General features: G+C 40.4%; 1 protein-coding gene across 3 annotated transcripts in view; it reads left to right on the top strand.

Moving 5' to 3' along the window:
- Window positions 1–983: 983 nt before the first annotated feature.
- Window positions 984–16,710, top strand: part of TAFA1 (TAFA chemokine like family member 1) — a 547,163-nt gene continuing 531,436 nt past the window's right edge. The window contains exons 1-2 of one of the 3 annotated variants that reach the window (XR_016312530.1): window positions 984–1,418; window positions 7,633–7,756. Coding sequence is in view for 2 of the 3 variants with exons in the window: in XM_089676017.1 (XP_089532143.1) it covers window positions 7,636–7,756 (121 nt within the window). In the remaining variant the exon portion in view is untranslated. The remainder of the gene's footprint in view (window positions 1,419–7,632; window positions 7,757–16,710) is intronic. The other 2 variants (XM_089676017.1, XM_089676018.1) reach the window with 2 other exon arrangements.

The raw sequence follows: 16,710 nt of genomic DNA on the forward strand, positions 1-16,710 counted from the left end.
ATCTGATTGTATATTGCATGGCCAGCTCACACATAAGCAGACATCCGCAAGCACCAGTGAACCCGCCATACCAGTGTGCCAACAGGGGCAGACTGACAACTCATGGGGCCCCCGGGCAATAGGGGATCATGGGGCCCCTTTGTCCTTGCCTAAATTCAAAAAAGCTTATGAAAAAGGTACCAGGGGCATCTCATGGGGCCACCTACTGACCCCGGGCCCTCAGGCAGTGCCTGAGTTTCCAAATGGTCTGTCCGCCCCTGGGTACCTAATTAAATTGAAGAAAAAGAGAGAGGGAAAAAATGAACTGAAACATGCCGAAAATGCATCAAAAACACGCATGCAAAAATGCGTCCAAAACACATCTGGACTGCGTAGAACAGGCTGCATTTTCCCTGCAGAAAACTGTACTAAAACACAGTAAATTCAAAAAAGCCTATGAAAAAGGTACCAGGGGCATCTCATGGGGCCCCCTACTGACCTCGGGCCCTCAGGCAGTGCCCGAGTTTCCAAATGGTCAGTCCGCCCCTGTGCACCAATGATCTTCATAGCAATTTCCCTTTTAGAAAACCAGCCCCTGTATTCCAAACTAATCTGGGCATGCTGGAGCTTGTAGTCCCCTAGCAGTTCAGCATGTAAAGAGTCGCTCTGCGGCACCCAACATCTGCTTCCTCAGCTCCAGCCATAAAAATCCCATTTGTGTTGATCTGCTGCCTGTCACAGCCCAGTCCCCCCATTAATGGACTGTCATCCTGTCCCTTCCATGCTGGAATTAGGATGCTCTATTAGTCTGATCTGTCATGTTCTCATCACTCCTCCTTGCACAGCACCAGACCACATCTATTTTTTCCCCAACACATTTAAATGTCCTGAAACCAACACAGATCGATGCCTGTCATGATGCGCTGCTAAAAGTTGGCTGTTCTGAAAATAGAGGCGCTGCCCCTTTAAGACATAGGCGAGGAGGAATGCTCAGAGTAGTCACAGGCAGCCTCCACGATAAAGGCTGGGCTCTCGTATCTGCACTGAGACTGGGAAGCAGCAGCGAAAAACCTGTCCGACTGCCACTGCGCAGAGGAGCGACTCCTAATGCTTGCTGCACAACCAGGGATCTGATTTAAAGGTGGAGGAGTGGAAGTATGAGCAAGGCTTCCACCCTCCAGATCTTGGCCACTTTTCCTGACAGCCCAGTCCAGGCTGGCATGTCTCTGATTCCCCCTCTTCTGCAAATAGTGGAGTGATAGAGCACAGCCAGAGCACCTTCTAATCCCTAGGAAGAAGATTACTATTTGGGGAAGCTGGATGAACAAAGCTTTTTTTTTTTTTTCCTTTTTTTTTTTGGTGCAAATGGATTTTTAAAAAGTCTTAGATCTTTCCAATGATCCCCCTTGGAACTCATTGCCACTGGCCGGATTATACAGGTAAGAGGCTTTGAGATTTAAAAGTCATCAGATAACATGGAGAGAAAGAGGAGAACAGGCAAAGATCTCTTTTACTAGCTAGAAATCTGCTTAGGCTACCTGGGATTACAATGATGTATTGATCAGAAATAATAGAAGGGGGGGGGGGTAACAATAAGCAGCATGGGGGTGTAAGATGAGATAGAACCATAGCAAACATGTAGAATAAAAGAAAATCCAGTGACTACAATGACAGGAGCATCTTTTGTGCTTTGCATCTCTCTCATCAGGACCGGAGTGGTACCCGGGGCTTTTAGCATCCCTTCAACAAATATCTTTAGAATCTTAGATTTCAGCAACTTCTCTGTCAATGACCAACTTCACACACTGCCCTGCTCCGTCCATGTGTCTCCTGGAAGGCAATGAAAGGGCAGCTTGTGGGTGGCATTGGCTGCTCAGCTATGCAGGTGATGTCATATAAACAAGACTGTACTCTACAGCATCTGGATGACATGGTTCACTAGTCAACCTCGTCTACCAGGGAGTCCAAGTTAGGATTTTGTAAGGGTTCTGAGAATAGGTGAACTTGGTTGGCATTGTGGCACCCTACGCAAGATGTGCAGTGTATTCCTAGGGAATCTGATTGTGGGATCTGGATGGAGTAACCCTGATCCCACAGGTTGTGATCCTATTGTTGGGCATAGCATAGATGTTATATAGGAAGATAGATAAAGTACAGAGACAGAGAGATAGATAGACAGACACTTTAGATAGATAGAGGTACAGATAGGTAGACACACATATAATCATACCTAAGTATTCAAGAAGAAAAATAAATATGTATTCTGCATATCCTATCTACACACACACAACTTAAATATGCAAGGTAAATACTGTAATATATATATATATATATATATATATATAAAAATATATCTATATTAATTACAGTATATATATATATACTGAGTAATACTGTAAATAAATATATATTTTTTCTCCTGTGTGTATTTTTATATATGTATATGTATATATATATATATATATATATATAAAATATATATATATACGTATATATATATATATATATAGATAAGATTTTTTTTTTTCCCTGTGTGTGTTTGCAAAAAATACATTTATATATATATATATATATATATATATATATATATATATAGGGAGAGAGAGAGAGAGAGAGAGAGAGAGAGATAAGATTTGTATTATTTTTTTTTCCTGTGTGTGTTTGCAAAAAATAAATTTATATATATATATATATATATATATTTATTTATTAATTTTTCCCTGTATGTGTGTTTGTCTGTTGTAATAGTCTAAATAATATAATTTATAATAATACACTATTACTCTAAAAAGCTGGCTTTGCTGCATATGTGTGTCTCTGTGTCTTTTTGTTGTTATCTTGCAAATTGCTAATAAACTCCCATTATGTTTCTATACATTATATACACATAATAGACAGTTGATTGGATGGAATCAAAATCATCAATGAGTTTGATTTAAGATTGTAGTAGGGAACTTATGCAGTGGTTATAACATTAATAGGATTCTAAAATTAACATTAAATATTCATACAAACCCAAGCCCCATATATTGCTTTGATTGATATTGGATAGGATAATGTATTTATAAATTAGTCTTCTTCAGCAGTTTTGTTTTATAAAACATTTCCTCCTGGTTCATTGAGAGATTACAAGTGAATAAGTGACAAAATTTCTGCCTGGAACACCATCTCCCTGAATGACTTTCCTCTGGCTGCGCAGGAAAATACAGCAGCAGGAACGTCTGATTGGCTGAAAAAAAGGGAGAGTGTCTGAAGTCTGATTAATTGGGTGAAAGAAGAAAAAATCCCAGCAGGTGATGAGGAGAGCCGTGGTCTTGGAAGGACTGGGAGTGCGGTCTCCCCAGCCTGCCCAATGTACTGAATATATGACGGGTGGCACCGCTCACCTTATAACATTTAAAACTATTGTGAAATGATTCACATCATTGTGTGCAGCACAGCTGTATGTCTCAGTGGCATGGACTAATCATGAATGCATTCCAGGGGTTGGCGTAGCTTAGAATTGTGCGTGAAATGTTTTGTGACTCAGTGAGAAAATGTTCTACAACAAGATGTCAATAGATGACAGACAGCTGTCGCAATCAGTGAACTAAAGAGTTACTCCCCCCTTTTCTGTAAATGCTTATACTGGAAGACGGGCCAGTCAATTCTCCAACTTTGTAATCAGTATCTGTAGGTAATGGCCATGAAAATAACAAGTCTGCTGTGACCCAACCTGGTGACACCAATAGCTCCCAGTAACGCACACAAGAAGGGTAGTGTAATTGGCACAGCCTGGCTTTATTTTGTCAGTTGTAGTGAATAGTACTGTGGAACTACAGTGCTCAGCATGTCTTCACAGGCTCAAGGATGCTGCATATTCTTTCCTCAGTTAGTTCCATTATGCCTGTAATAGCTTTTAAAGTATCCACTTTTCCCAGTAAGAAATTTTCGAATGGAGCTTCATTTCCTCAGAGGTCTGTCTGTAACTGATTGTGCAATATTGGCGCTTGTCCGTGGTCCTACACGGCAACAAGCAAAATGTGAAATCATTCCATTCCATAGATCCTATGCAAAATATAAATAGGGGTGATAAATATATGCAATGTTACTTCCATGCCTTGTGAGAATGTCTGCTTGTTCTAACGTCAATGTGACAAAACTACATAGGTTACAAATTATTCAAACAATATAGAGGTTGTATTATGACTCTAGACCAGCCATTCTCAACCAGAGGTTGCCAGGGGTTCCTTGAGCTGTGGGTGATTAACCTCAAATCTGATGGTTGCTCATAGTTCCAGGGCCAACACCACTACATCAATGATCTCTTTAGCTGTCTCTAAGGGTGTCATTCTGACCACCAATATAAGGGGCATTCTTCCCACTGACCACCAAAGGAGTATTCTTCCCATTGACCACCAATGTGAGGGATAATATTCCCACTGACCACCAATGTAAGGAGCATTCTTCCCTCTGACCGCTAATGTAAGAAGCATTCTTCCCATTTACCACCAATGTGAGGGGCAATCTTCCCACTAACCACTAATCTAAGAAACATTCTTCTCACTGACCACCAATGTAATGGACAATCTTCTCACAAACCATCAATGTAAGGGACATTCTTCTCACTGACCACCGAAGTAAGGGGCATTCTTCCCACTGACCACCACTGTAATGGACAATCTTCCCACAAACCATCAATGTAAGGGACATTCTTCTCACTGACCACTGAAATAAGGGACATTCTGCCCACTGACAACTAATGTAAGGAGCATTCTTCTCATTGACCACTAATGTAAGGGGCACTCCTACCACTAACCACCAATGTAAAGGACAGTCTTCCCACTAACCGCCAAAGTAAGGGACATTCTTCCCACTAACCGCCAAAGTAAGTGACATTCTTCCCGATGACAACTAATGAAAGGAGCATTCTTCTCAATGACCACTAATGCAAGGGGCATTCCTACCACTAACCACCAATGTAAGGGACATTCTTCCCACTGACTGCCAATGTAAGGGACATTCTTCCCACTGGCCACTAACGTAAGGAGCATTCTTCTCACTGACCCCCAATATAAGGAACATTCTTCCCATTGAACACTAATGTAAGGAGCATTCTTCCCACTAACCACCAATTGTAGGAGCATTTTTCCCACTGACTGCCAATGTACTGTAAGAGGCATTCTTTCCAATGACCACCAATATAAGGAGCATTTTTCTCACCGACCACCAGTGTAAGGGACATTTTTCCCACTAACCACAAATGTAAGATGACATTCTTCCTACTGGCCTCTATTGAAAGGGGTATTTGCCCCAGTGTCATCTTCTTGAAGAGGTCCTCTAGGGTAAAAGGTTTGAGAAAAGCTGGTGTAGGATATTATTTTGAATCTTTATTCTTCAAAAAGATTTAAGCCCAATTATTAAATTTCAATATAGCCTTCAACATGTTATTGTGATTTCAGAGGTTGCTTTCAATCTTTGTAAACATGCAGCTTTCTTTAAAAGAATTCTTGATAATCCTATCCTTGTCCAGCCACTTTCTGTTATAGGGTGACAACTGTCTCCCAATTGCATTGCTACCCTTTCACATGCACCTCTGGTGGAAACTACAAGTGGCTGAGCTGACACATATTGTGCAGGCATGGCCCACCAAAAAGGTGGTCCACAATGATGTGAAACTGACAGAGAATCAAGTACAGGACAGGAAGTGTCTGAAAGAGGCTGCAGGAGATTTCATGAAGGATAAAAAAAAGATGAAAACAGTATTTTGAGAAAAAGAGGTGATATCACCAAGGGGCCATACAAAGTTTTCAGTGAACATAATAGTACAGGAAGGTGTCAGAGATTGTAGCAATGCACCAGAAAATGGTCAAAGAAAATGGGCATGCCATAAGAGATGGTCAATAACTATAGACATGCTACAAGAGATGGTCAGAGACTATAGACATGCTACAAGGGGGTATATAGAGGGTTTTAAGTGTGGTCCCTGCAGGGGTGGACTGACAACTCATGGGGCCCCCGGGCAATAGGGGATTATGGGGCCCCTGTGTCCTTTCCCACACTCAAACAACACTCAAAAAAACCTATGAAAGGTACTAGGGGCATCTCATGGGGCCCCCTACTGACCCTGGGCCCTCGGGCAGTGCCCGAGTTCCCAAATGGTCAGTCCGCCCCTGGGTCCCTGACATCACCAAGGGGCCACACATAATTTGCAGTGAGCCCAATAGTTCAGAAAAGTGTCAAAGATTGCAGACATGCACCAGGAGATGGTCAGAGACTATGGGCATGCTACAAGAGATGGTCAGAGACTATGGGCATGCTACAAGAGATGGTCAGAGACTATGGGCTTGTCATAAGAGATGGTCTGAGACTATGGGTATACTACAAGAGATGGTCAGAGATTTTGAGCATGCTACAAGATATGGCAGGTAACTACAGGTTTGCTGCAAGAGGGCATATAGAGGGGCTTAAATGTGATCTCTGACATTACCAGGAGGTCACACATAATTTGCAGTGAGCCCAATGGTTCAGGAAGGTGTTATAGATTGCAAACATGCACCAGGAGATGATCAGAGGGACACGCTACAAGTGATGGTCAGAGACTATGGACATGCTGCAAGAGATGATCAGAGACTGTGGATATGCTACAAGAGATGGTCAGACACTATGGGCATGCTGAAAGAGCTGGTCAAAGACTATGGACATGTTGTAAGGGTTTTTGAGACCAAAAACATGCTTCAAAAGACAGCTATACTGGACTGGAGAAACCCCACATGAGACTGTAAAAGAGGTTACTACTATAAAAGCTCCTTTACAAATCAATGCTTCCACATATGTGCTCCCTACAACCCCTTTCCCCCTAAAAATTACTTGTGCCACATTTAATATTTTCCTAAGCAAAATCTATTATAAAAGATTAGAGGAACAAAAAGAAAAAAAAACATAAACTGAGAAAAGAAATGGACAGCACAGAAAAAAGTATTAAACTATGGGAAAAAATAAACCAATCAATTTAGCTACTAGCAGACAGTCTATAGAATATTTTCATCTACTTGCATGAGTAAGCACCTAGGCAAGGAATACAAGGGAGCTATTTGCAAGAAATTGAGGGGTGGCACAATAACTGCCAAAAGGCCACATGCGGCCCCCCGGGGTGCAGATTGAACACCAAGGATTTAGTAGCCCTGTAAGTTCTCAGCCATTCATGTGTGTATGTATCTGTCTACTTTAATATCATTTTTAGAATACAAGTTTAATATGATCATACGCTACAGTTATAATACAGCCCATAGAGTCTATATCATCACTGATCATATTAAACTTGTATTGTAACAATGATATCAATGTAGACAGATACTTACACACACAAAGATGTGAACAGCTGAGAGCCTACAGGGCGTCTGTACACTCAGAACTTCATATATTTAAGGTCAGAGATTGATGACCTAAAATTACATTTCATAAGAAAGCCATTTGCACTGCTAAATGGTTTAGCTTTCCCTGCTAGCTCGCCTTGTTCCTGGGCTGTCTGTATGTTCTTAACCTTTATGTTGTAATGTGTTCTGAACACATGCAGCACACCAGGTCATTTCATATATATTGCAAATGGTTACAATTAAGGAGCTCCCTTAAGTGGAGGGTCGGGATCATAACTCTTGCTTGTGCTTCATTTAGAGAATGGCGATGCTCTGGGCAATGTCTTGGGTCGTCTACTTGTGGATAAGTGCCTGGATGTTTTTACTGTGTCAGGGATCCCTCCATCAGCAGAGCTTTCAGCAGCATCATCTACACCGAGCAGGTAAGGAGAATCCACGTTTTGCTCTTTGAATTCATTGAACATTCAGTTTCTGATGCTTCTTTGATAAAGATCAGCTTGGCTTTTAGCCTTTTGCAGTTCATACAAAGGATCAAGTTTTACAAAATAATAATTCCTTTAAGGGCCTACATCAATCTTTCATCAGCTCAGAATCCTGCATTGTGGAAAGGGTTAACGAAATGTTTGAACTCAGTTGAAGGTCTGTAGAAGTAATGTCAATCACTAAGTTTATCTATGAAGGTCTTAAGAGCATCTTTGCGCAAGTCTTTTTTTTTTTTTACTTTGCTTTATGCTCTCCTCACCCCTGTAGAGCACCCTGCCACCTTCTTCCTGCTGGAAGAAAATCTTTGAGGTCCTTCTGACATCATCACCAAGCTTCACCAGCATCATCCAGCAATGCAGGAAGGAGGAGTCTGCAGGACAACCTACATCATGTAGGCCCACCCTACAGAACAAGTGAGGCCATTAAGGATGTCTTCATCCATCATACAGATAGTCAGCTGTGGTTACTGGTTTCCTCAACAGCAATCGCTGCCTCAAGTTAAGACACATACATTCCTGATGAGGCAAAAAGGGGCCAGGGACACCTTAAAGAGCAAGCCTAAAGTAGAGCTAGGGCACTTGCTTCATTAAAAAATAAGAAAAAATTAAAAACTTGCCTGGAGAACAACATTATTGGCAACTTGTCATGCACTAGTAATGGAGGCTGCCATTGAGGACTTCTCTTCCTGACAATTCTAACTCTATAACTTCAATACATTGGCTCACTGACCTGAAGCAAGTCTGCAGATAAAGCCTAAGTTCTGACCTAACTCTGACTCTCCTGATCTTGTTTCTGGTTGGTGGCTCAGAAAGTATGGAAGCCAATGGGCCAGGCATCCAGCAGTTTTGGAAAGAATGTCCACAGCTAAGATACTGCTATCATGGCAGGTCTGCATTAAGTCGTTCCTAGCTAAAGGCTGCCATGAAGGGAGCAGTTTTTAGCAAGCAGTGTGTGACCAGTTTGGGTATCCATTTTTAACAAGTATTGTAATAGTTAATGTTGAAATAATTAGCATAGCACAGTTTGAAAGTACACGTGATGATTTTCAGGGTTGGACCAGCATGCTGGGAAATCTCTTCAACTTATGGGTAGCATTTCTCTTTTCTGTATAGAATAGTGTACTAATGTTTTGTCATGTATGTGCCACATTCAAGTGTTGCTGGAGATGGAAAAACAAATTGTGACCTCCAGTGAGTCAAGATCCCTCTGTGGTAGATCTCCCTATTTACTTCAAGCTGGGTATATTTTAAAAGCTCTTATTCACCTTTTATGAAAAAAAACCTCAATAAATCAAACGGTCCAGTTCAATCTTCCAATCATAGCCGAAATAGGTTCTTAAATTCAAACAACTAGACAACTCAAGCTACTCAAGCTATTGTGAAATTTGGAACACCTCATTGCTAATTAAAATACCATTTTTCATTGATTTCTATCACAATTTTGGGGATAAAAGGAACCCAATGGGCCATCAAAATTGAAAAATGATTGCAGATTACTGTGGACCGTTCAGTTCTCTCCAAATATTTTTTGAGACAAAAATTTGATGGGGATCTTCCAAAATTGCTACAGACTTTCCATCTTTATGGCTAATGGGAGGACTGACCTACATGTGACATTTTAATTGGTTGTAGGTGTGGGATTTAATGTCTAATTTTCATTGAATTGATTTTAACTGGGGCAATTCACAGCCAGGCTATTTAACTCCTTGCTGCCTGCTACATCATTTGCATAATTTTTATTGAAGTTGTTAAATGTCATAGCCACAGGCAAATTAAATCTCAGGTGTAGATGGGGCCTTATTCCACAGAATGCTGTGTTTTCCTTTGTTATTGAATTATTACATAACTGGGCAATAACCCAGAGCAACCAGAATTTATGTTTTATTATCCTGACTGTGGCACACTGAAACTTTATGAGGCTTTTTTTTTGCACATTTGCATTGACCCTTGCACTGGTTTTTTTAATAAATCCAACCTAACTGTAAACTGTTGTAAGAGTTATTGGAAGATCTGCGGATAGTGACTGCAAAAAACAAACTATTTAAATCACTTACTTAATTGAGCAAAGAAAGTGAAAAGTTGCCTATAGACACAAATCATTCTTCACATATAACCAATCTTATTCTAGGATACTAAAATCTGATTGGCTGATATTGGTTGTGACTTTTTGCACATTTATTAGTAACCTATGTACTATCTTATTAAAGTCTGAACGCATGGCTAAGAACACCAGATTGCTTGTAAGTTATTTAAAATCTTTATATGTTAGAAAAAACAGATACAGCCAACTCGTTTAAAGGATCAGGACTCCCCTTCTTCAGGGCTTTAACAAAGATTGATGGAATGATCAGAATGAAATAATATAGTGAGCCTGAAATTAAGCATGGAGTTGGCTGTCCATATGCTGATAAGAAATGTCAGTTTTTAACCAGCCTCAATATCAACCTCCCCATATTACTTCATGATGATCATTTAATGAATCTTTGCCCTGAAGAAGGGAGAGTCATGTCCCCTGAAATGTGTTGGATGTATCTGTTGTTCTTAACATATAAAGATTTTAAATAAGGTGGCTCATTTGCGAAACAAATGGATTATTGAGCTCAGAGAGGCAGCATCTTAGCTCCCAGAAATGGTTTTGTTCTTCTACCATAAACCAGCTTCCAAGTAGAAATACTAATCCTATTTATCTTTAATTCTAATTAAACTCTATTCACAATGGTTCACCGCTATCATACACTTTCCATACCTTATTGAAGTGGAAGTCAAACAAATGTTTTTCCATTGATAATGGTCATTACTTGCATTGTGCCTTACCTTTGATATGGCAATCAGCTATTTCAGTCCTGAATCTAAGAACAGTTCCTTTGATTGCAGTGGTTACCCAGCTATAAAATGGAAGCAATTCTGGCACTTCTGGTGTCACCACTGCTTAGACCAGGGGTCTCCAAAGTATGGCCCTTCAGGTCCCCTGGCTTAGACTGTGCATTGGAAGCATAACTCTCTTGTTACATTAATACCTCTCTGCCTGTAGAGGTTCATTGACAGTATAGTACCTCCTTGTGTCATGGCTATTGAATGTTTTGTATTGTAAATTTCTTGCCATGGTCTGGTGCTACACATTACTAACAGGAGGGGTTCTACTATTAATATTTTTATTATTCTGGGATTACAATGCCCCTAAGAGTATGCTAAAGTCATAAAACAATGGGTAGTGTTTAGAACAGCAAACATTTTGGATTCATGGGTGTATTTCCCATATTAGGCCTCACAGACCACTACCTTGGGCACCACACCTTCACAAATTGTGGTCATGTTTTCCCAATTGTGACTATATTCATAAAAGAACGGTACAGGGAATATGATGCAGAAGGTTTTTATTGCATTTCAGGAAACATGAAGTCATCTTTCATTTTTTCTTAATTATTGATCTGTGCAGGTAAAATTAGCTTTGCACTTAAAACAGACCGCATCCAGCAGAACAGTCTGGTATTAGTTTTTCTTAAAATAATGAAATGACAAAAAGGGCAGAGCTTGTGCAAAAGGACACCACCTTCCATCTGTGCCCCAGGCCCAATAATGTCACACTATGGTTCTGTTTGGGCCTGGTATAGCTTGTTACAATAAAGCTATATTTTCCCAGTACCCCAAACAGCAAGCTTTAGTATATTTCCCATTCTCGGATAAGCAAAAAGCTTTAATTAAAAATGTATTGATGGCTGATAGATGAATGATTAATAAATATATACAAGATTATGTATTTTTCCAATAATCTGCTATAATAAATTGAAAATCTAAATAATATTAAATAATTAAAGACCCACTAAATCCATGCAGTGTAGCCTAGTTATGCCAAATAAAGATCTACTGGATTTAAAGGGATGTTGCTATTCAATCAAGAAAATATATTAAATGTATAGAATAAAATTGCTTTGTCATAACAGTATTTTCTGATTTAATGATAACACAGCTCCAAACCCACAATATCTGTTTAGCATTCACCTTTAAGCTATCCACTAGCCATAGATGAATCAAAATTTGGCTGGTTCAGCAGGGACCAGCTGAATTTTGATCTATGGCCGTTCCCATTCGAGAGGTGTCGCTCTAATGATCTAACAATCCATCTATGGCCAGCTTTAGGTCCACCTATTGCCTTACAACACAATGGGGTAGAGTTATTAAAATTGGAGCAGCCAGAATCTAGCGCAGTTGTGCATGGTAACCAATCAGCTTTAATCTTCAGCTTGTTCAATTAAGCTTTGACGATAACATTTGGAAGCTGATTGGTTTCTATGCAGATTTGCACCAGATTTTTCACTCTCCAGTTTTAGTAAATAACCCCCAATGACACATCGGAGTTGTCTTAAAACAACAGGGTCCATTACATTTAACATCTGTGCTGCAGTGCGATAATGAACGGGTATTGAAGCATGTATCTCATATTAACCCCAGCCCTTTAAGCAGGGTTGCTGTTAGAAACCACGGGGCCCCATACAGCCAACCTGACAGGGCCCCCCAAAGAAAACAAAGTTTACTATGCTACGGTTATGAATGAAGACAGTGAGTGATCGGTACAGATTACTCATTGTGTTCATTCAGGAAAGGAAGGGCTGGTAAATGTGATGAGGGAAGCCAGCAGCACTACTGGGGTGGGGGCACACAGGGGGGCCTGGACAGCAGGGGGAAATGCATGGTGCACAGGGAAAGTGATGGGTGAGGTGAGTGGGCAATTAGTGGAAATGATCCCCTGTACAGCTCTTTCAGCAGAAAGAAATGTACAGTGTGGGTTCATCAGAGTTGGGCTGTCATTCAAAATAAATGTCATGCTTTCCAGTAGCATTCAGTAAAGCGCGCTGAGATTAGATCCATAAAGAGTGGTTCCCATGCAGAACCACTGAATTTTTGGGGCTCTTCAGTACCAAATTACCAGCTGCAAGTGCCTAGTGAAATGTTATTTAAGATATATAAGTTTGAGGGGAGGAAGGGTATGGCCAATTGAGGCTTTTACAGAAAAAGTATAGGAAAAATTGCCATTTGACTTAATTCCACTATTTATCTGCAAATACTGATTGGGCTGGCAGATTTGTCTATAATATCCACTGATGTTTTTCTCATTGCTCAGTTTGAATGTCTCAATTTTGTAAGAGCATTACAGGTTTCCACTGAAGGCCAGATTGTAATAAAGTTTGCTTCTTTGTGGCACAATATATTTTACTGATGGCGCTATTGTTTTGTTGTGTTGGAGATGAATAGCTTGAACCAGGAAGGCCTGTGACTAGACACTTTCCAGAGGACAGCAGTTCAAAATAATATATAATATACGGGCTATTTAGGAATCTGAAGATAATAAAAAAAATGCCACCTGGTGTGCTTTTCATCCTATGAGGCATCAAAACTGAGATTTATCAACAGTTAAATTTACACAAATTATGAGTAGTGTAGTGTAGTATCTATAGCTCCCTTCTGTCCCTCTTTTGTCTCTAAATCAGAGTCCCTCTTTCCAGAAAAATGATTCTTAATTTCTGTTTTTTAAAAAATAATTTTTAAATAAACACACTAAAAGAGATACAGGAATATATTGATAATATAATAAAGAAAGCGTGGGTGATTAAGTTACAATTGTCTCTCTGGTTTATCTAATGTATGTACAGTATCATACAGTGTATATAAATACATGAATACATAAATGGATGCATTGCCTATTTTTAAAAGAAACATATTGATTTTAATTTTGACAACTAGTTTAGATCATTCCGCTAACATTCCGGAAACGTTACGAAATTAAAATCCGCACGTTCCTAGCCCCAGAAACCACTAAACAGCTCCTCCACTCCCTTATCATATCATGACTTGACTACTGCAACTCCCTCCTCGCTGGCCTGCCTCGCCGCTGGCTATGCCCACTTCAGTCGACCCTGAATACGGCTGCCAGACTCATTCACCTTACCAACCGCTCCATTTCCGCCACCCCCCTCTGCCAATCCCTCCACTGGCTTCCGATTGCACAATGGATCAAATTCAAAATCCTAACACTGGCGTACAAAGCTGTCCACCATACTGCCCCGAACTACATCACCGACCTAATATCCAAGTACCGCCCAGCACGCACACTCCACTCCTCACAAGACCTCCTTCTCTCTAGTTCCCTGGTCTCCTCCTCCCATGCCCGCCTCCAGGACTTCTCCAGGGTGTCACCCATCCTCTGGAACTCCCTGCCCCAACCCATCAGATTATCACCTACTCTCCTCTCCTTTAGGCGCACCCTGAAAACCCACCTCTTCAGGGAAGCCTACCTCACCCCCTGCTAACTTGCCAACCTCCTCCACTCTTCCTACCACCCCATCCCCCACAGCTATCTCCTCCTGTGCCACCATCCCCTCCCTCCTAGATTGTAAGCTCGAAAGAGCAGGGCCCTCGATCCCCTCATGCTTTGCATTGTATTGTTGTTCTGTCACACGTTCTGTCCCCCTTTGTAATGTACGGTGCTGAGCGATCTATTCGTGCTTTATAAATACTGTATGATATAATAATAATAATAATAATAATGTTAGGTTGGTGTTTCAAGGGACACATTATTTACTTGTTTTGGACCATCTATTTTCTGTTCATCTTGAAACTGAGCTCCAAGCAAACCGTTAAATACATAGAAGAAATATGAATATGAGAGAAATTTTCATGCCAATAGCTTTCTATTCCTGTCTATGCAATCTTGAGATTCACACAGCTCTGCCCCACAGCACCATCCTGTCTAGTAGGAGAAAAGATCTCATCTTTCTCTGCTGCAGTTTTACTCTCACTTTATTTTTGTTCCCTGGCGATCTTGAGATAACAGTCAGTCTATCTATCTATCTATCTATCTATCTATCTATCTATCTATCTATCTATCTATCTATCCATCTATCTTTACACCCACCCACCTGTCTGTGGCAAATTAATATTTATTATGTGTAATATGTTATATTGTGTTGTAGCAAAAACATTTTATTAGAGTAGGGATGGTTTATTAGAGCAGGCCTTTATTGCTTGCATAAAGAAACCACACAACTTGTGATCCAGGGGCGGACTGACCATTTGGAATCTCTGGCACTGCCCGAGGGCCCGGTGTCATTAGGGGGCCTCATGAGATGCCCCTGGTACCTTTTTCATAGGTTTTTTTGAGTTTGGGCAAGGACACAGGGGCCCCATGATCTCCTATTGCCCGGGGGCCCCATGAGTTGTCAGTCCGCCCCTGCTGTGATCTTAAGAAACTTTATTGATCCACATGGTCAAGACCCTGGATCCTACCAAAATGCTCCATGGTTGATCCAGCAGCCCTAATTGTCTGTGGCAAGAGCATGTTGAGTGGTATCATTCTCAAGACCCAATAAGACACAATTTGTAGCACAATGAGGGATTAAGCTGGCCATTCACAGAGTGAATTTTGGATGGTTCCTGAAAAACTGGTGAAATTTGCCTAATGGTTGGCTCTGTAGGGCCCAAGCATTTGAAAAATCGAAGAAACTGGGTGGAAAATTATTGCCCGAACAGATGCAGGCACTTTTTTGGGTTGGCTTTCAAAATAAAATATGTCTTTATTCCTCTTCTTGACTCCATTGAAGAGATTTTTCATTGGAGACACAAACAATAATAAGACACAATTTTTAGCACACTAGAAAAGGACTGAGCTGGCCATTCACAAAGTGAATTTTGGCTGGTTCCTGATGAACTAGTAAAATTTGCTCAGTGCTTGACCCTGTTGGTCACCACCCACCCAACGTCCCTCAACTGAAAGTTTGAAGAAGCTGACAAAATTATTGACCAGACAGGTGCAGACCCTGTTTAGGTATTTTGACAGCTAACAGGGTTGACTTCAAAATAAAATAGGTGTAGCAGTAGATTTGTTCACCCATGCTATGTAGCATTGATTGAGGCATGTATGTGTATGGCCAGATTAGGATTTAACATTGGGTTTTATTGCTGTCCTTGTCCTTGTTGGGGGAAATTTGCTCTCTTCCTGACCTGGTAAGACCATGTGTGTCAAGGTGTGACATGATGTCATTGGGACAGGAAGTGAGAGCTTATCTCCCCAACAGAAACATAGACAGCAATAAAAATAGAAGTTTTATTAGAGGTTTCAAGCTGGACTCTCATGTTTAGTCATGAATATCCTGAAAGAGTTGACAAAATCCTATGCACGACACGCTGTAATATTTAAACAGTAAAACATGAGAATGCTCATAAGTCTTGTGCATCTGATTTATTGGAGTTTTCAAGTATAGTAAAATATAATACTGGTCAAGCTTCCAATTTCCAATGGAATAGTCATATTTCAGACTCTGGAGTTTTGACATATTATTTGAGATTGACATGATTTAGTTGATGATGGTCGTGCTTGAAGTCAGCTGTTAATCTTAGTTTCTTCATACTACAAACTTTAATAAAAGACTGTCCACTGCTTTCTGAAGTTTTATATATGACTTGTTAAAGCCCAACTCCAGAGAATATTTTTTTGGCAAGGAGTTAAAATTTCTATGACAGGAAACTGGTGAAAGAAAGAAAATCTCCTTTAGTGGCCACCATTTAAAATATGGAGTAAAAATCCCAACAACGTGAAAACTGATAGCATTTTAATCATGTGAAAATGTAGAAGGAAGAGCACCAAATGAGCAGGTGGTCCAACTGGAAAAATCTGTTTATTAATAGAGGTTTAATTTTAAAAAAAGGCAGAAATGTTTTAAGGGTTAAAAAGGTTTCATCAAGGCTGTGTTATAGAGAGAAAAGGACTACACTGGCTGCCTCATTGGTGCATGTTTTCCAATCTGGTCCACCAATGGGTTATTTTTATCTGGAGTCCTAGTCCATATAAAATATCCCCAGTTTTGGCTGAACCCTAAGAGATCTGTACCGAGTAGGTGGAG

The sequence above is a fragment of the Staurois parvus genome, unplaced genomic scaffold, assembly GCF_062004578.1.
Source record: "Staurois parvus isolate SC_StPar_1 unplaced genomic scaffold, SC_StPar_1.0 ptg000162l, whole genome shotgun sequence".
NCBI classification, from domain to species: domain Eukaryota; kingdom Metazoa; phylum Chordata; class Amphibia; order Anura; family Ranidae; genus Staurois; species Staurois parvus.